The sequence below is a fragment of the Babylonia areolata genome, chromosome 9 (genome assembly GCF_041734735.1).
Source record: "Babylonia areolata isolate BAREFJ2019XMU chromosome 9, ASM4173473v1, whole genome shotgun sequence".
Taxonomy (NCBI): Eukaryota; Metazoa; Mollusca; class Gastropoda; order Neogastropoda; family Buccinidae; genus Babylonia; species Babylonia areolata.
In genome coordinates, this window is record NC_134884.1 from 3,639,335 (window position 1) to 3,660,637 (window position 21,303).

A 21,303-nucleotide genomic window follows, 5' to 3' on the forward strand; every position below is an offset into this window, starting at 1 on the left:
CCCGACAACTACAACAACAATAAAAATGAAAAAAACAACAAAAAAACAAAACAAAGCAAAAATAAAATAACAAACAACAATAACAACAAAAGCACAGTTGCGCATATTTGATTTTTACGAACAGAAAAAACCAACATGAAATTTAAATTTACATACAAGCAGTAAAAAATACGAATAAGAATACCCAACTCATTTTTATGCAGCATCCATTGTACCAGGATGCACTTTTCTTCACCACACTGCTCACCAGAGGAGAGAACCATTATACTGAATGTCACGCACATAAGATTTTTTAAATATTTTATTTTATCGACCATTGAACAGGATTTTCCCTTAACCCCCATCCCTCGTTGTTCAACTGAGGTTACGCCCGACAATCATTTAAAAAAATTTTTTTTCTTTTTCTTTTTACAGTTCAGATTGGGTGTTGGTGTTAATAGACATAAACTCGGCTTCTTTTGAATCGGGACACGCATTTTGCTTCCTTTGGTGATACTGTGATTGAAATCGGTAAGGAATTTCAAAGACAGACATTGTCTGTTGCGTGAAGCACGCGCATTCCAAAAAAGACCACCACAATCAAGACATTCACCGTCTGAATGCTAGTTTAGCTACTGAAAGTCTCGAGAACTCGTCACTGTAGTGGAAAAATATCTGGGGCGATAAAAAACAACAAAAAACAAAAAAACAACCACCAGTGCTTAGAACTTGTCCGTCTACTACTACTAAACATAGGCTATAAGTCACACACAGACACACACACACACACAGGGACAGCGGTTCAAGTAACATTTTCTGACACGTAATCCAGAACATCGTGGTGTCAGAATAAGGTCTATGTTGACGGGAGTCGTGACAGATCACGCCGGCATGTCCGCCAGGAGAGACTGACGCTCTTTAGTAATTTATTCGTTTTGTGCTGTGAGGAAGATAGGACAAACCTCTCTTTCGGGGGGTGTATGTTTGAACCAGCAATGTCAAACCATGCACCAGCAATGTCAAACCATGCACCTTTTCCATGTTAAGTGGAAAGTGATTTAGCACCGACAAGTGAGCAAACGACCGTTCAATCAAATCTAAAGTGTGTTGTAAATCTGTGCATTTTAAGGGGGACATTGAATATCGTCCCAAATCTAATCTAGCGGGGTGATTTAGCGCAGACAGCTAAGCAAAAGACTGTTGAAAGTTTGTTGTAAACTGTGCATTTTAAGGAGGACGTCGAATGTCAGCCGAACACTAACGGGCCGCTTGGATCGTATTCTGCTTGCATTGAAATTTGTGTGTCCGACGACTGAAGGATTCTCAAGTTCCTTCCGAACTATTGATTTCCATTGAAATCGCATGACAGCGAATAAAATGACGGCAGTTACCTCATCTGTATTCCTGGTTCTAAAACCCAACAGTACACTCTGGTATAATTGCACTGCCGTTATTATTGATTTGTACTTTTTGTGAAACAAAGCGATACTACTGTTGCAGACTTTGTTTCTGTTGTGATACAGCATGCTATTTCGTTTATGAGTTAAAAGAATAAGAAAAGGGGGGAAAAAAAGCCTTCAATTCACACGCCATGCATTATCCAGGCACTCGTTTCCAATAATCATTCCGTCTGTTCTTTGATGTGTCAGTATGATGTACGTTTATAATTCCACGTGATCTCTTGACAATCTAAACACGTACATGTCTTTTCAGTGCTTATTTTTATGTTTTGTATTGTGAGCATAAACAACATAACACTACCTCATGCGAATTTCTCTCTAGAGATAATCAAGTGGAGTTGAATTGTTTTATACAGATTCACGGGCCATACAGTGACCGCACATCACGCGTGGACGACGGTGTCTTGAGACGGGCAGCGATCAGTCACGTCACTGACCACTGATGGACACTTGCCTGGACGATCTGTTTTTCTTCCCCCAGGTGAAAAAGGTCCGACATCGCACAAAGCAGGAAGCTTTAAAAACAGTTCCTTCACGACTGTGAGGTCGTCAGACGAATGCAGCGCCATTAATGTTGGATGTTTTATCCTCTTTTTTTGTGTTTTTTTTTTTTGTAGCATTGAACACTCGATTCCAACGTAGCGCGGAAAGAGTTTAAGTGTTTGTAGTGTGATGTTGATGTCGAATTTGTGAATCCGAAGAAAAAGGAAAGAAAAAGAAGAAAGGAATCGCCACGTTTTGTGTTTTTAGTCAGAGCTGTGGTACCTCAAAGCCACGATTATAAAGTTAAAAGATATCAGAAGCGTGCTCAGTTTCTGAATTGGAATATTCTCATAAATTTCCAATGTGGTACGTGCTTGTGCGTGCAGAAACATTAGTTTCAAAGAGAACGGAATTACTCAAAAAGTCCACCCACTTCGACGGCACTGCACGGAAACTGGCCTTGTTAAGAATTTGACGATTGTAATTTGCCAAGGTTACTTGTGTGATGTGTTTGTATATTTTTTTCTCCCAACAAAATGTGACGTCATAAACATCCTATAATGACATAATGAAAATTGCGTAATGAAAATTGTGATTTGCTGAAATTGCTCGCGAAAGAAGTCCTCGTCAACTAATAGTGACGTCATAACACAACCCTTCAGAATGGAGTTATGGAAGCTTGCACACGTGCTGGTGATCGTGGGAGCGGTGGTGGTGGGTCCCCGGTGGGGGGCGAGGGGCGAGGGTTCGGATCTACACCTGTCCACGGCGGAGACGACTCTTCTGCTGGAGAGCGAGCCGCTGTTGTTGGGGTTCGTGCACCGCTGCCTGACACAGACTGCCCGCAACACGGGCAACGCGGAGTTCAGCAGGTCAGGTTTATAGAGCGATGTGTGTCTCTTGTTCTTTCTTCCTTTCTGTCCGTTTCTGTGTGTCTTTCTGTCTTTCCGTGTCTGTGTGTCTTTCTGTCCGTGTCTGTGTTTCTGTCTGTCCGTGTCTGTCTGCCTGTCCTTGTCTTTCTGTCCGTTTCTGTGTTTCTGTCCGTGTCTGTCTTTCTGTCCGTGTCTTTCTGTCCGTGTCTGTCAGTCTGTCCGTGTCTTTCTGTCCGTGTCTGTCTGTCTGTCCGTGTCTTTCTGTCCGTGTCTGTCAGTCTGTCCGTGTCTTTCTGTCCGTGTCTGTCAGTCTGTCCGTGTCTTTCTGTCCATGTCTGTCAGTCTTTCTGTCCGTGTCTTTCTGTCCGTGTCTGTCAGTCTTTCTGTCTGTGTCTGTCAGTCTTTCTGTCTGTGTCTGTCTTTCTGTCCGTGTCTGTCAGTCTTTCTGTCTGTGTCTGTCAGTCTTTCTGTCCGTGTCTGTCTTTCTGTCCGTGTCTTTCTGTCCGTGTCTGTCAGTCTTTCTGTCTGTGTCTGTCAGTCTTTCTGTCTGTGTCTGTCTTTCTGTCCGTGTCTTTCTGTCCGTGTCAGTCTTTCTGTCCGTGTCTGTCAGTCTGTCCGTGTCTTTCTGTCCGTGTCAGTCTTTCTGTCCGTGTCTGTCAGTCTTTCTGTCCGTGTCAGTCTTTCTGTCCATGTCTGTCAGTCTTTCTGTCCGTGTCTTTCTGTCCGTGTCTGTCAGTCTTTCTGTCTGTGTCTGTCAGTCTTTCTGTCCGTGTCTGTCTTTCTGTCCGTGTCTTTCTGTCCGTGTCTGTCAGTCTTTCTGTCTGTGTCTGTCTTTCTGTCCGTGTCTTTCTGTCCGTGTCAGTCTTTCTGTCCGTGTCTTTCTGTCCATGTCTGTCAGTCTTTCTGTCCGTGTCTGTCTGTCCGTGTCTGTCAGTCTTTCTGTCCGTGTCTGTCAGTCTTTCTGTCCGTGTCTGTCAGTCTGTCCGTGTCTTTCTGTCCGTGTCAGTCTTTCTGTCCGTGTCTGTCAGTCTTTCTGTCCGTGTCAGTCTTTCTGTCCATGTCTGTCAGTCTTTCTGTCCGTGTCTTTCTGTCCGTGTCTGTCAGTCTTTCTGTCTGTGTCTGTCAGTCTTTCTGTCCGTGTCTGTCTTTCTGTCCGTGTCTTTCTGTCCGTGTCTGTCAGTCTTTCTGTCTGTGTCTGTCAGTCTTTCTGTCTGTGTCTGTCTTTCTGTCCGTGTCTTTCTGTCCGTGTCTGTCAGTCTTTCTGTCTGTGTCTGTCAGTCTTTCTGTCCGTGTCTGTCTGTCTTTCTGTCTGTGTCTGTCAGTCTTTCTGTCTGTGTCTGTCTTTCTGTCCGTGTCTTTCTGTCCGTGTCAGTCTTTCTGTCCGTGTCTGTCAGTCTTTCTGTCCGTGTCAGTCTTTCTGTCCGTGTCTTTCTGTCCATGTCTGTCAGTCTTTCTGTCCGTGTCTGTCTGTCCGTGTCTGTCAGTCTTTCTGTCTGTGTCTGTCAGTCTTTCTGTCCGTGTCTGTCTTTCTGTCCGTGTCTTTCTGTCCGTGTCTGTCAGTCTTTCTGTCTGTCTGTCAGTCTTTCTGTCCGTGTCTTTCTGTCCGTGTCTGTCAGTCTTTCTGTCTGTCTGTCAGTCTTTCTGTCTGTGTCTGTCAGTCTTTCTGTCCGTGTCTTTCTGTCCGTGTCTGTCTTTCTGTCTGTCCGTGTCTGTGTGTCTTTCTGTCTGTCCGTGTCTGTGTGTCTGTCTGTTCTGTCTGTCCGTGTCTGTGTTTCTGCCTGTCCGTGTCTGTGTGTCTTTCTGTCTGTCCGTGTCTGTCTTTCTGTCTGTCCGTGTCTGTCTTTCTGTCTCCGTGTCTGTCTTTCTGCCTGTCTGTCCGTGTCTGTCTTTCTGTCTGTCCGTGTCTGTCTTTCTGTCTGTGTTTCTTTCTGTCTGCCCGTGTCTGTCTTTCTGTCTGTCCTTCTGTCTGTCCGTGTCTGTCTTTCTGTCTGTCCGTGTCTGTCTTTCTGTCTGTCCGTGTTTCTGTCTGCCCGTGTCTGTCTTTCTGTCTGTCCGTGTTTCTGTCTGCCCGTGTCTATGTTTCTGTTTGTCTGTCCGTGTCTGTCTTTCTGTCTGTCCGTGTCTGTCCTTCTGTCTGTCCGTGTCTGTCTTTCTGTCTGTCCGTGTCTGTCTTTCTGTCTGTCCGTGTCTGTCTTTCTGTCTGTCCGTGTCTGTCTTTCTGTCTGTCCGTGTCTATGTTTCTTTCTGTCTGCCCGTGTCTGTCTTTCTGTCTGTCCTTCTGTCTGTCCGTGTCTGTCTTTCTGTCTGCCCGTGTCTGTCTGTCTTTCTGTCTGTCCTTCTGTCTGTCCGTGTCTGTCTTTCTGTCTGCCCGTGTCCATGTTTCTTTCTGTCTGCCCGTGTCTGTCTTTCTGTCTGTCCTTCTGTCTGTCCGTGTCTGCCTTTCTGTCTGCCCGTGTCTGTCTTTCTGTCTGTCCGTGTCTGTCTTTCTGTCTGTCTTTCTGTCTGTCCGTGTCTGTCTGTCTTTCTGTCTGTCCGTGTCTGTCTTTCTGTCTGCCCGTGTCTGTCTTTCTGTCTGTCTTTCTGTCTGTCCGTGTCTGTCTTTCTGTCTGTCTTTCTGTCTGTCCGTGTTTCTGTCTGCCCGTATCTATGTTTCTTTCTGTCTGTCCGTGTCTGTCTTTCTGTCTGCCCGTGTCTGTCTTTCTGTCTGTCCTTCTGTCTGTCCGTGTCTGTCTTTCTGTCTGCCCGTGTCTGTCTGTCTTTCTGTCTGTCCTTCTGTCTGTCCGTGTCTGTGTGTCTTTCTGTCTGTCCGTGTCTGTGTGTCTTTTTGTCTGTCCGTGTCTGTCTTTCTGTTTGTCCGTGTCTGTCTTTCTGTCTGTCTGTTTCTGTCTTTCTGTCTGTCCGTGTCTGTCTGCCCGTGTCTGTCTTTCTGTGTCTGTCTGCCCGTGTCTGTCTTTCTGTCTGTCTGTGTCTGTCTTTCTGTCTGTCCGTGTCTGTCTGCCCGTGTCTGTCTTTCTGTCTGTCCGTATCTGTCTTTCTGTCTGTCGGAATTAAATTTCGTTCTTTCTCATTGTCTCTTTTTCTTTTTTTGGGGGGTGGGGGGTTCTTTGTCTTTTTTTAAATGCTTATTTATTTAATGGGTTTAAGAATTTCAAAAAGTCCTGTGAGCTTGCGATGTGTCTCATACTTTTTTTTTTTTTTCTGTCTGTCTCTTACACTCTTTTATTTCCTTCTGTCTTTTTCTGAGTATGTATTTTACGGGTTGAACATCTTCATGTTGTTTTCCCCTCTCATTTTTATTCTTTCTTCACCATCTTTCGCTCTGCCTGTCTGTCTGTCTTTCCTCTTTGTCTGTCTGTGTCTCTAGTACATAGCTCATATGTGTGAAGGGGGGGTGGAGAGAGAGAGAGAGAGAGAGGTGAAGCACGTAACTTGAAAAAACACCTTCAAAGGATTGCCTGGGAGAGGGGGGTTTGAGGGCGGGGGGGGGGATCGTCTTTCGCAACATGCAGATGACCTATCTGAGCTACACCCAGACGTCTTGAACTATAAAGGAAGCCTCACGAATGCAAACATTTGCACAGGGCGGCCGGTTGCTGTTGCTGAGTAATGAAGGCCGTTGGTCATGTCTGCGCTTGTTTGGTTTCTATTCTGTACTGGTTTTATTATATTTTGAATCACTTGAACAGTTTACTTATCTCTTTATTTTATCATAAGTTAGTTTATAATTTGATTGTTTTCGTTGGCTTATGTTGGTATCGAAGACCAAACACCAGAACACATTCTTCAGTCCTGTCCCCTCCTGAAGGGGCTCAGAGACACCGTGTAGCCGACACCAACCCTGCTGCACACCACGCTCCATGGCTCCAGACAGGACTTGGAGAGGACGACACCATCCCTACTGCACACCTAGGTCCATGGCTCCAGACAGGACTTGGAGAGGACGACACCATCCCTACTGCACACCAAGCTCCATGGCTCCAGACAGGACTTGGAGAGGACGACACCAACCCTACTGCACACCTAGCTCCATGGCTCCAGACAGGACTTTGAGAGGACGACACCAACCCTGCTGCACACCACGTTCCATGGCTCCAGACAGGACTTGGAGAGGACGACACCAACCCTGCTGCACACCAAGCTCCATGGCTCCAGACAGGACTTGGAGAGGATGTCATTCATCAGACGGGCTGGACTGACACTGTGAAGTTCGCTATTATTCACATTTAAACCATTGAAGGCTATCGCGGTAAGCTTGAACTACAGACACTCAGAATGGTTGAATGGTACTGCTTTTGGCAAATGCAAGATTGCGTAATGTAATATTCGATAAATTACAGCTTTAAAGTGAGAGATCAGCGGTTTTTCCACTGCGACTGGAATTTGCTGTTCTGATAGACACAGTTGGGCACCACACACACACACACACACACACACACACGCACACACACGCACACACACGCACACACACAAAATACATACATGAAACAGCTTTAGATATCTTACATGGCGTTTGTCAAGAAAATGAGTAGTTGAAATGGACGTTGGCTTCTTTCGATGTGCACTCTGTGTCAGTCATCGTATATATTTCTATGGTTATGGTTTGAAATTTTTATTTTTTAATTGGTTGATATTCACTTCACTGCAATGTTCTAAATTAATGGAAGAGGAAATAATGTTTAGCTTCAAAAAGTGGCGGTTCTTAACATTTTTGAATATAGATAATTGTAATGGTTATATTTGTCACAACACCATCTTTTTTTTATTGATCTGAACACATAGGGTGACCAATCATAATTATGCATAATAGGCAACGTTAAAGATATGCGCGAACATATACATACACGCACACACACACACAAGCACGCACGCACGCACACACACACACACACACACACACGCCAATTTTTCCTGAAACATGACGGCTGAAAGCAACTTGATTACAAACGTTAAAGCTTAGTTTCATGTGAGAAGAACCTTCATCACAGAGGATAAAACTTGATTTCATTGTGAAAAGAACGTCCACTTTCTCAACTGTATTGGTTTGAGTGTGTGTGTGTGTGTGTGTGTGTGTGTGTGTGTGTGTGTGTGTGTGTGTGTGTGTGAGAGAGAGAGAGAGAGAGAGAGAGAGAGAGAGAGAGAGAATTCTCCCTTTCCACGGCAGTGGTTCTAATGTGAAAACGACACCCCCTTTCCACAGTAACTCTCCACAGAGGACATCTCTCTGCCCCATACAGAGCGAAGCAAGCGTGACGAAATCTTAGCCGTGACCGATTAAACAGCCACGCCCAGGTGGCTGGACCTTACAGACCCCAACAAAGCCTTGGCTGATGCGCTCTTTCTTCTGCGCTTCCCGACCCGTAGTGGACAAGACTTGTGAAAACGTCAAGCGCTGTTCACTTTTTCTCTGGGGGGAATTCCGAGCGTACCAGTCACCCAGTGAAGGGTGGTTCGTTGTTTTTTTTTGTTTTTTTGTTCCCCGTTGACATCCCTGTAACCTGATCCACGTCATGGGTGGTGCTACTGAGCTTTAGCTGTAGCTCAGTGGTTGGTTTTGGGTACTCAGGTACTGTGTTGGTAAACGGAATGGCCGATCGTGAAGTTTTATGGTCACCGTTGTGACCGCTGCTGAGATAACAGTGGAGGTTTATAACTGCCACTACTACTCCGGAGAGAAGCAGTTCTTCCAACAGACATAAGCAAGTGAATTATTGACACGCACACACACAGACGTACATACACGCGCGCGCGCGCGCACACACACACACACACACATACACACACACACACACACACACACACACACACACACACACACTGTCTGTCTGTCTGTCTCTCTCTCTCTAAAAAAGAAGTCATTTTCGAAGAAAATAGATAAGCACTAATGTGCTGTCTTTTCCCCCATCAAGACCTCGTCATCAATAAGAGCTACATCACACAGTACTAAATGATGGTATATAAGCATGTCGGTGACACCATCATCTTTTAAAAGGGAACACACATCAGAATATAACTATAATGTTGTTGGGGAGACATAGTCTGAGAAGGAGAACCAGCCAGTCAGACAGACTGAAAAGAGAGACAGACAGAAAAGGCATACAAAGAAAGCTTGAAATGAATTTAACAATTTAACAAAATGGTCCACAATCAGTTCATCGTATGCATAAAAATAATACAGCAAAGAGAGGAGAGAGAGAGAGAGAGAGAGAGAGAGAGAGAGAGAGAGAGAGTGTGTGTGTGTGTGTGTAAAAGAGAATACGAAAAAGAGATTAAGAGAAAGACTGCAGAGACAGAGATATAGAGAAAGAGAAGCTGGGGAGAGAGAGAGAGAGAGAGAGAGAGAGAGAACAAAATCAGATCGACACCAAGACATACGCAGTAAAGTACGAATATTATTATGATATCGTACAAAATACGGTTTCGTTTTTCTCTCTTTTTTTATTATTATTTAAAAAAAAAATAGCTTGTACAATGCGACTTTCGTCATTGCTCAAAAGTTTTGGGACACACATTTGTGACGAAGTTTGCTCTGTTTCTCTTCTTTCAATCGAAGTCCATGAAACGTGACAGAATTGATGGAGGAAAGGCGCACCGTTCTGATTCCATTCACTCATAACGAACAAACAACCACATGACAATAATGCTTCGCTTTTCAGTGTTACCGCTTGCTTCGTGTGGGACGAACAGGGATCTGTACCCATTCACAGCGGTACAATATTGAGATAGGGGGAGTGGAGTGTTGACTCAAACACATGTGGAAATGTGAAATGTATCCAAAGACTTGTCGCGGTCATTGCGAGGTGTGGCTGTTGACTGCATTGGCGGGTGTAGAATTGATGGAATGTCTCGAACTCAGGCACGCGTCCGTTCAGTTGTCCCAAGACAGTGAATTAACAAGGCTAATGAGTGGGTGAAGACCGACCTCCTGAAGGACTGAATAGCTGGAGATGCGAACACACCAGTGCACTGTGCCCCATCTCCCCTATCAGCTAACAGAACATCCCTCGGTAGCCCAGCTAAATTGCGCTCAGCAGCAACCTCCCACAACACGACAATTTTCATCAGCATACTGAAGTTCGTCGTTAAGTGGAAGAAGAAGATCTGTTCAATGCTGAACTGGTTTGTATCAGGCATCTGCAGTATGGATACTTATAGTTTTGCTTTATTCAGCGGTGTTTATTTTTTTCAGCATGTAGCCTTTTCGCAGGCGTGTGGACGCACACACGCACTCGAGCTCGCGCAAAATGATAATGACAATGAATTAAAACGAAAAATAATTCAAACGAAATATATATCGATCGATTTTGTTTACAGATATGATTAAAATGTAAGTGTATTCAGACAACAGCCGACTTATGTGACAATCTCGTCAAGTATCGCCGTGTATGTATGAAAATAACGTGAACTTCCTGAATGGTCCTGGTAGTATAGTGGTCAGTACCCCCCCCCTGCAGAGCAGAATCGACACACCCTCTTCCCATCTCTCCCTTGGCCTAACGAGGGTTATTTCATTGCTTAATCCTCACTGATAAACTTAGGTAAACCACCAACAAAAGTACATCCACACGCAGATGCACATGCAGGAGACGAGAAGTAGTTCGAGACGTTTTGACTGTGACACAAGTGTAAAATAACACATACTTGAGAAAGGGAAGTGAGGGGGAGGGGAGGAGGGAAACACCTTGATGCCAAGGGCAGGTGCAGATTATAAATAATGTCTCTGTCCACACACCCCGATGCACATGGTTTTAATGGTGACCCGTTTTCCACAAAAGAGGATTCCCACTGTTCCCCCCCAACCCCTCTCCCTCTCCCTCGCCCTCAGTTATCTGCGTGTCGTGTGACTCAACGAAACTTAATGCTGTCTTTCCCACTCCCTGCGTTCTTCTTTTCATTCTTTGTGGGCCTCTCTTTGTTTGTTTGTTTCTCCCAACTCCTTTTGCCTCCCTGGGGTTTGAAACGTGTCTTCATTTCCCACCCACAGGGGTCCGCGCGCGCGCGCGCGTGTATGTGTGTGTGCGCGTGCGTGTGTATGTGTGTGTGTGTGTGTGTGTGTGTGTGTGTGTGTGTGAGTGTGTGTTTGTGTGTGTATGTGTGTGTGTTTGTGTGTGTATGTGTGTGTGTGTCTGTGAGTGTGTGTGTGTGTGTGTCTGTGTGTGTGTGTGTATGTCTGTGTGTGTGTGTGTATGTGTGTGTATGTGTGTGTATGTGTCTGAGTGTGCGTGTGTGTGTGTGCGTGTGTGTGTGTGCGTGTGTGTGTGTATGTGTGTGTATGTGATGTGTATGTGATGTGTGTATGTTTCTCTGTGTGTGTGTGTGTGTTTGTGTGTGTGTGTGTGTGTGTGTTTGTGTGTGTGTGTGCCTGTGAGTGTGAGTGTGTGTGTGTGTGTGTGTGTGTGTGTGTGTGTGTGTGTGTGTGTGTGTGTGTGTGTGTGGAAGCGTGCCTCTCTTTGTATCTCTGGATTTCTTTCGGTTTTTCCCACTGTCTTGTTGTTTTGCTTATTGCAATACCCTGGAAAAATAAACTTTCGTTAGCAAAGCGTTTTTCACTGCACCAGCAGTGCAGGGGTGCATGCTATATGTGATTACATGATAGTGTGGTTTGGAGTGCCAATAGCTGTCTGTATTAATTTTGGCCTGTGGTCTGAGATATGGTTGCATTGCTTCGCGATTTCTGAGCAATTTTGGTTTTGTGTCGAGTTGTATTTTTATTGCCACGTCATATTGATGTGTTGAAAGTGCAGCGCCACCCGTTTTCATCTTCTCCTTGTCCTCATACATATTGGTTCCCCAATTCAAAGATGATTTGTTCACATAGTTTTTCAAACGACAGCTCACGTATTGCCATGGGTTCGTTTACGTGCACCAAGTGCATGATGTACACGGCCCTCGGTTTACCGTTTCATCCCAAGAGAAAAGAACCAGTACGCAGACCACCTGACTCGCATCGGCTCGTGCGTGAATCTTCTTCGTTGTCCGTGGGCTGCAACTCCCGCGTTCACTCGTGTGTACACGACTGGGCTTTTACATGTATGACTGTTTTTACTCCGCCTTGTAGGCAGCCATGCTCCGTTTTCCGGGGGTGTGCATGCTGGGTATGTTCTTGTTTCCATAACCCACCTAGCGCAGGGTCTTTAACGTGTGTAATTAATCTTCTGCTTGCGTCCGTCGTGCGTGAATCGAGCCCTCAACCTTGACTCCTATCTCTGGCGCCCTAACCACCCTGAGCAGACACTACCACACAGGCTGCCACACATCCTGACCTGAGGGTGTGCTTTGGGTACATCAGGTATGAAGTGGACCGCCCCCGTTCAGCTTAGCTCAGGGACGGTAGTGCCATGCACATCCCTTGCGCCGAGCAGTTTTATGGAGCTTAGCGAGGGAATACATCACACTCCTCCTTGGCTTTCGGACAGTTTTATAAGGGTTAAAGGGTTAAGGTCTCTTTGCCTTTTACGGCCGTTGGGGCGGTGAAGTCATAACCACGGTGTCAGGGGCTCGGTATAGGAAGGCGGGGCCCAGTTCTCCCCTTCCGCCGTTTTTACCTTTCTCCCATCGAAGGCAGGAACCCGTTCACCTCCTGGGTGCCGTCAGGAGAAGTGGCTTTTCGCAAGGACACAGCACCATACCGACACACACACACACACAGACACACAGACACACACACACACACACACACACACACACACACACACACACCCGTCTAATGACACTTCTTGTAAACAGACGTCAAACTGAAGATCTCTGTCTCTCTCTCGCACACACACACACACACACAACCACTCTCTCTCTCTCTCACACACACACATCGAACCCTGGGCAGTTTTATGGAGGCTTAGCAAGGGCAAGGGCACTTCTTCTCCCAGGCTTACGAGCAGTTTTATGGTACGCAGAGAAGGTTGTTGCACGTCTTTTTGTCTTGATGGACTAGCTCTTTCAACACTTCCTTCGCCCAGATTAGAAGGGGTCAGTAGTCGTCTTGTTCGGTCAAAAACAGGCCTAAGAATATCTCGGCGATTATGGTCAAGCTGCCTCTTTTTTATATTTTTTTAAATTTTTACTTATTAAAAAAAAAAAAATCACTACTGAATTTCAGACCTGGTGACTTCGTCTGGGCTTCATTATTTGCACAGCAACAAAGATATAAATATATTAATCATGCATGTATTTGACTGCAGCGTGTTTAGAATCGGTGTGTATCCTTTAAGTTGGTTTGCCCCCAACCTGGTATTTCTTATGACCAAGGTTTTACATGTATTGACCACTGACCAACGGCATAAGAGTTAAGTCCCTATATTATATAGTCTTCAGTAACGATACCAACCAGTAAGAAAGAATGAGGGAAAGAAAACGCAGTTTCAGTGTCAGTTTCAAGATGTCAAAGCATGCGGGATATTCCATATACGCTACAACACATGTTAGAAAGAAGAAGAAAGAGAAAGGGAGGTGTGTGACCTACATATGAAGCGAATGGTTAGGCCTTAACAGCCCGCCTTCGCCGGTTTTATACACATGAAATAATTGCAACAATCGGCTACACGGATGATTAGCACACGTAAAAGAACCAACGGCAACTTAAGGGTTGTCCCTGACAAAATTCTATAGAAAAGCCCACTTTGACAAGAAAACAAGTAGCCTACACTTACAGGCGGAATAAAAAAGAGGGGGGGAAATTTGAAAAAAACAACAAAAAACAAAGGTGGCGCTGGACAATAACGGCACGCTCTCCCTGGGAAGAGCAGCCCGAACTTCACACAGAGAAACCTGCTGTGACGGAAAGTAAGAATAACAGTACAACACTACCAGTTTGTTCAATTCAAACCAAGTCAACATCATGTGTCCTGTTCTTCACTTCAGTCAAGACAATAACGGCGAAAACTGAAGCGGGTCCTGGCGACACGACTTTGAACTATAGCTTGACCGACATATAACCTGTGCCAGCAGGATCACTATCTACTCGGTCAAACGTGCTGCCCTCTCTCGAAATAATGCTGAATAATTGCCTCGATTACCGATACGCTTGGGTAGGTATGGTGGGCGGGGAGAGGTGTGGGTGGGTGCGGGGAGGGGGGGGGAGGGCTAGGCTTTGTTGTTTTGGCCGACGTGACAAAGTCACGCGTTTACTTGCATTTCAAGTCAGTCGGGGAGTGTTTTTCTGGATTACGAAAAAAATGTTGAGGTTATGGAGTATTTTTTATTACGTCTTCCTTGTTTACCTTTGTCTGCATGTCTATCCCTGTGTCTCTGCCATTTCTTCTTAGTCTGTCAGTCTCTCTCTTGAATTTGGGATGGATGCCCTCTATCAACCCGTCTCTGTCTGACTGTCTGTCAGTCTCTCTCTTGAATTTGGGATGGATGCCCTCTATCAACCCGTCTCTGTCTGACTGTCTGTCAGTCTCTCTCTTGAATTTGGGATGGATGCCCTGTATCAACCCGTCTCTGTCTGACAGTCTGTCAGTCTCTCTCTCACACTTTCTCTTTAATACCGAGTGCTAGATTCTGTCAGTCTGTCTGCCTGTCTGTCTTATCTGTCTGTCAGACGGGCGCAATAGCCGAGTGGTTAAAGCGTTGGACTGTCAATCTGAGGGTCCCGGGTTTAAATCACGATGACGGCGCCTGGTGGGTAAAGGGTGGAGATTTTTACGATCTCCCAGGTCAACATATGTGCAGACCTGCTAGTGCCTGAACCCTCTTCGTGTGTATATGCAAGCAGAAGATCAAATACGCACGTTAAAGATCCTGCAGTCCATGTCAGCGTTCGGTGGGTTATGGAAACAAGAACATACCCAGCATGCATACCCCCGAAAACGGAGTATGGCTGCCTACATGGCGGGGTGGAAACGGTCATACACGTAGGGGCCCACTCGTGTGCATACGGGTGAACGCAGAAGAAGAAGAATCTGTCTGTTTGTTTCTTTCTCTATTTCTCTCTCTTTCTGACAGAAGGCTGGATTCCGTCTATCTGTCTGTTTCTCTCTCTCCCTCCCTCTCTCTTTCTCTCTATCATACCGACTGAAGACTGGACTGCGACTGTGTCCGTCCGTCTGTCTGTCTGTGTCTCTCTCTGCCCCTGTCTGTCTCTCTCATACCATAGACTGGACTATGTCCGTCCGTCTGTCTCTCTGCCTGTCTCTGTCTCTCTTTCCCTCTTTCGTGCGGTACCGAAAGCTGGATTGTGTCTGCCTTTCTCTTTTTCTGTCTTAACTTTGGAGTCGAATGGCTGGAAACAAGGCATTGTACCCTCTTGTCACATGTACCTCCAAGCCAACGACAGCACAAGTATCGAAGTGTCTCCGATCTCTCATTGGTGGACTTCACTCCGGATATGCTTTTCTTTTCTGTTCCATTTTGTTTCAAGGTTTTGCACCATCATCATTCCCATGTCACTGGAGCTGAACAGCTAATGACATTAAACATTTTAAGTGTTTAGTGTTCTTTTATACTTGTTTTCATATAGAAGGACATAGTGTGTGTGTGTGTGTGTGTGTGTGTGTGTGTGTGCGCGCGCGTGTCCCGTCTTCATTTCATCTCTCCCCTCCTTTTAACACACTCAGTACGGCCAGTCCTCTCTTCTCCTCTACACACACCCCTCGGATGTCCAGTGGGTGTCTGAATGACCCAACCTTTAGCTTCCGTCGTCAGAATTGTGGTATTCTTTGTCAACATTCACCTCTTCAGTATAAGAGCCTTCCACTTGCAATATTTTGATGGTGGTAATTGGGGTGAAACGCTGTTAACGTCGTCTCTTTCGCCGTTCGTATGGAGAGAGTTAAACTATCTGCCTTCCTCCCCCCCACCCCCGTCTCCGCCCTCCATCAACCCCTTCCTCTCTCCCCCAAGCCCTATCTCTCCCCCTCTCTCTCCGGCCTCCTCTCTCTCCCCCCTCTCTTCTCCTTCTCTTCTCTCTCTCCCTCTCTCAGCTTCGAGATGATCTTTCTCTATCTGGGATACTGTTCTATCACCGTCTCTCTCTGTCTCTGTCTCTGTTTGCCTGCCTGTCTGCCTCTGTCTCTGTTTGTCTGTCTGTCTGTCTGTCTCTGTCTATCTCCCTGTCTCCGTCTCTCTCTTTCTGAGTGTCTGTCTTAATAAAAGTCTCTCGGAGACTTTATATCTTTCTCTCCCATACTGTCTTCCCGTCGTTCAGAATAATTCAGAGGCTTTATGGAGTGCTGTAATTTCTCTGTGTCCCCATCTCTGTTTTTGTTTGCCTCCCATCTTCTCCTCGTGTGTGTGTGTGTGTGTGTGTCTGTGTGTGTCTGTGTGTGTGTGTCTGTGTGTGTGTATTTGAGTGAGAGAGAGAGAATGTGTGCGTGTGTGCATGCGCGCGCGCGCGTTTGTGTGTGTGTGTGTGTGAGAGAGAGAGAGAGAGAGAGTGTGTGTGTGTGTGAGAGAGTGTGTGTATGGGGGGGGGGGGGGGGAGAGAGAGAGAGAGAGTGTGTGTGTGTTTGTGTGCGTATGTATTCGTTCTTTCGTTTAAAGTCTTTTCACGAAAAGTAATATCAGACGAGGATAGGGGAAAAACTTAGGAGGGAAGCGATCAGTAATGAAGCAATGAATGGGTAAATAATGTTCATGTGTGTCTGTGCGTTCCAGCGAGCGAGCTCCATTTTCATATTATATGTTTGTTCGTGTTTTTTTCTATGGATGTCTGTGTCTGTCGCTGCCTGTCCAGAATAAATAATTTAAATGACCCAAGCATGCTCAGGGTGGGGTTGTATGTGTGACATTTCGTGTCAGTCTGACTCTGTTTTTGTTCGAATAAATCATGTATGTGTGCGTGCGTGCGTGTATGCAAGTGTGCGTGCGGGAGAGAGAAGGAGAGAGAGAGAGAGAGTGTGTGGGTGTGTGCGTGTGTGCGTGCGTATGTGTGCATGTGTGTGTGTGTGTGTGTGTGCGTGTGTGTGCGTGTGTGCGTACGTGTGTGTGTGCGAGTGTGTGTCTGTGTATGTGTAAGTATGCGTGCGTGAGTATGCGTGGGTGCGTGCGAATGTCATGCGCTCTCTGACAAAAAACACGCAATATAATTTCTGCGATCGTTTGTTACCATCTACCTGAAAACTGCCACAGGCATACACCGTGTGACTGGTCAACACCCCAACCCACTGACAGCAACCGTGTGAACATGTAACTCAAAACTACCACAGACGTACAACTTTCGTTCGTGGGCTGCAACTCCACGTTCACTCGTATGTACACGAGGGGGCTTTTACGTGTATGACCGTTTTTTTACCCCGCCATGTAGGCAGCCTTACTCCGTTTTCGGGGCTGTGCATGCAGGGTATGTTCCTGTTTCCATAACCCACCGAATGCTGACATGGATTGCAGGATCTTTAACGTGCGTATTTGATCTTCTGCTTTGCGTATACACACGAAGGGGGTTCAGGCACTAGCAGGTCTGCACATATGTTGACCTGGGAGATCGGAAAAATCTCCTTCATTTACCCACCAGGCGCCGTTACCGAGATTCGAACCTGGGATCCTCAGATTGAAAGTCCAACGCTTTAACCACTCGGCTGTTGTGGCCAACATCCCCAATTCACAGACACCAGCCCTTTGAACATGTAACACCAAACTACCACAGACTGTGGCCAACACCCCCAATCCATAAACACAAACTCTGTGCACATGTAACACCAAACTCCCACAGACTGTGGCCAACACCCCCAATCCATAAACACAAACTCTGTGCACATGTAACACCAAACTACCACAGACTGTGGCCAACACCCCCAATCCATAAACACAAACTCTGTGCACATGTAACACCAAACTACTACAGACTGTGGCCAACACCCCCAATCCATAAACACAAACTCTGTGCACATGTAACACCAAACTACCACAGACTGTGGCCAACACCCCCAATCCATAAACACAAACTCTGTGCACATGTAACACCAAACTACCACAGACTGTGGCCAACACCCCCAATCCATAAACACAAACTCTGTGCACATGTAACACCAAACTCCCACAGACTGTGGCCAACACCCCTAATCCACAGACACAAACCCTGTGAACATGTGACACAAAACTACAGACTGTGGTCAACATCCCCAACCCAGCACTGACACCAACCGTGTGGCTGCAGACTGGCCCGAGAGCTGCAGACAGACCTGAGTTCTCTGCCCCTGACCCAGGACGCCAGACACCCTCTCGACGCCTTCGTGGGACTGAGGAGGTTCACTGAGTACTGGGCCAAGTACATCACCAGGCTGGACCCTGTGGTGGCAAGGAGCGGTGAGCGGATTGAGTTGGTTTGATCGTGTTTTTTGTTTTGTTTTTTTGTTTTTTTCTTTTTTCTTTTCTTTTATGGCATACAGTACATGTGTAACACATGAACAAGAAAAGAAAAGAAAAAGTAGCACATGCATTGCACATTTTACGAAGCTCATGTCATTATTACAGATGTTAAAGTTTGTGTTACACATGTATCGATTGTGATTTAATTGTTTTCGTCTGATGTGTGAGTTTTTATCTTTGGTGTGGTTTCTGCAGGTTTTATTATCTTGTCTGATTTGTTGTAGTGTTGTCTTTTGGGGAAAAACCAAAAACTCGGTCAGGACTTGCGAGCGAGAAATTGTTCATGTTGGTAGAATGGGTCGTTCTGAAAACACAAGCTACGTTAGGTATTTTCTATGCCTTTTGCGTGCGTGTGTGCGTGCACATTGAAGGGAAATGGCATATCCTGACGAGCCAGGCCAGCGCTTCTTTATGCACAAGTTTACTGGGAAAAGCCACTGCTCCCCTGATGTCACTGGGGCAGACGCTTACGTGTTATGATTGTAAATTGGTACAACAGCAAAGTGATAGCTGTGTGATCAATGGTTTCTCCATTGCAGTGGGAAGTCATTTACAGTTTAAGTCTTTTGTGAAGGACTGTGACTCTCAAACTTGGAGGCAAGACTGCACTGGCTTTCAGTGCTGCAGCTTAGGCTAGTCGGCCTTGGGGGTTTCACCCCCAACGCCAGCTGTCATAAAACCCTCTCGCCGGAGTGAGTGGGGATGTAACTTGGGCAAGACACTCTCCACCATAATTGACTGATCAAATGAGACTTATCTGGAAGTTGAAGTTTAATCGGAGTTCTACCGCATGAGAAGGAAACAGAAATCAGGTACACGAGCAAAAACTCGCATCAACCGAGTGACTCGAGCTGTGATGAAAGCGACCGACGCTCAGACGAGTCAGACACGAACTGATGCCCAGATAGCTGGCACGCACACTCACACCATGATCCTGAGGTGGAGCCTTCTCACTGGGTGAATGAAATTCCAACCCAGATAAATGAATCGGGACAGCAGTTCCCTCCTCGGCTGTTCTGATGGTCACAGTCGGACACGACTGACAATCATACACACATACAGAAGGGTGCAGAGACGGGCTGTGTAGGTCCCGTGTTCAAATCCCGCAACGCCAGACTACTGACCCAACTCCTCAGCCACGCTGCACGCTACACGCTGCGTGATTGGTTTGGTCAGCTAACGGTTCGATCGATCAATCGATACACTGAACAGGATCGTGGGAGAGGGGTGGGGTAGGGTGAGATGGGTTGGGTGTGGGTTCACATCAAGCTCGGATTTCATTCGTCTGCGAATTTACGAGAAGGGAGGTTGTGGAGGGGGGCGGGGGGGGGGGGACGGAGGGAGGGGGGGGGGTGACTGAAGAATAAAAGCCACGTGAAGACGGCATACATGCGGATGCTTTTAACTAGTATGAGTTTGTGTAACTCCAGTGTTCTCATTCAACATGCCGTCAGTGCCTTCCTTGTAATTCTTCTGCAGTTGGTGTGTGTGTGTGTGTGTGTGTGTGTGTGTGTGTGTGTGTGTGTGTGGCTTTTGTTTGAGTCCTTGCTCCTTGATCGTCCCAGCAGTCTCATCAGCATTACATGACCCCAACCTCACACACAGCTACACCCAGACCCGTTTTGTCGCTGCCCCAGCACCAGCAGCTCACAAGGGAAAACTGCTATCAGGTCGCTTATATTTGTGGCCACGCTGTTGATTACATCTGTCTTTGTAACGACACAGTGACTGACTGGCCAGGTATTTGGAGTGATGGCCTAGAGGTAACGCGTCCGCCTAGGAAGCGAGAGAATCTGAGTGCGCTGGTTCGAATCACGGTTCAGCCGCCGATATTTTCTCCCCCTCCACTAGACCTTGAGTGGTGGTCTGGACGCTAGTCATTCGGATGAGACGATAAACCGAGGTCCCGTGTGCAGCATGCATTTAGCGCACGTAAAAGAACCCACGGCAACAAAAGGGTTGTTCCTGGCAAAATTCCGTAGAAAAATCCACTTCAATAGGAAAAACAAATACAAAAAAAAATGGGTGGCGCTGTAGTGTAGCGACGCGCTCTCCCTGGGGAGAGCAGCCCGAATTTCACACAGAGAAATCTGATGTGATAAAAAGAAATACAAATACAAAATTTATTTGTTCCACCACTGAAGAAATGCCTGGTTGTCGTGACCATGCCCGGTTTTTTTTTTTAGCAACAAATAAAGCGATGACCGCTGTTGTTCCACTGATGGGGGTGATAGCTTGGTTTAGAAAAAAAAACCCAACAAAAAACAAAAAAACAACAAACAAAACATAATGCACCCTGACTGTGCATATTCATATAATCAATAACCGCAACAATAGCATTCTCATCTTTCCACCACAGAGTATCAGTTTCAGTAGCTCAAGGAGGCGTCACTGCGTTCGGACAAATCCATATACGCTAACCACATCTGCCAAGCAGATGCCTGACCAGCAGCGTAACCCAACGCGCTTAGTCAGGCCTTGAGAGAAAAAAACAAAACACAACACACACACACACACACACACACACACACACACACACACAAAACAAACAAAAACAAAAAACAAACAAAAGCACAAAAAAACAAAAACAAAACAAAAAACAACAACAACAACAAAAAACAAAACAACACAACACAAACAAACAAACAAAAAAACAAAAAAAGATTATAAAAAAATTATTTCCACCACAGAACAAAAGCTGACCACAGCAGTTAAATTAATGATGGATGAAAGCTTGGTTTAGAAAAAAACAACAAAACATAACGCACCCAGACAATTCATATTCACATGATCAATAATGGTAACAGTAACATTGTCATCTTTCCACCATAGAGCAAAACCTGACCACGGCAGTAACAATTAACGATGATGATGATGTTAACTATTGTTCCGCTCCGGTGGGGCAGAGCTCGGGACGGGAACCGTGATGTCGGGTACTGACCAGGACCCGGGTGGTTGTCATGGTAACAGTGACGACGATAATCACGTATTTGTCCGAACACAGTGACGCCCCCTTGAGAAACTGAAACAGAAACAGAAACTGAACCTGCCAATTGAAACAGTACGACGGGCGCAACAGCTGAGTGGTTAAAGTGTAGGACTTTCAAATCTGAGGGTCCCGGGGTTCGAATCTCGGTAACGGCGCCTGGTGGGTAAAGGGAGGAGATTTTTCCGATCTCCCAGGTCAACATAATTTATGTGCAGACCTG

The 21,303-nt window shown here is 46.1% G+C and overlaps 1 protein-coding gene across 2 annotated transcripts in view; it reads left to right on the forward strand.

Annotated features, from left to right (window-relative positions):
* Positions 1-21,303, forward strand: part of LOC143285685 (prolyl 4-hydroxylase subunit alpha-3-like) — a 42,597-nt gene that overhangs the window by 12,258 nt on the left and 9,036 nt on the right. For both annotated transcript variants that reach the window (XM_076593085.1, XM_076593084.1), the window contains exons 2-3: positions 1,796-2,794; positions 17,883-18,031. In XM_076593085.1, coding sequence (XP_076449200.1) covers positions 2,586-2,794; positions 17,883-18,031 — 358 coding nt within the window. In that variant the 5' untranslated portion in view covers positions 1,796-2,585. The remainder of the gene's footprint in view (positions 1-1,795; positions 2,795-17,882; positions 18,032-21,303) is intronic.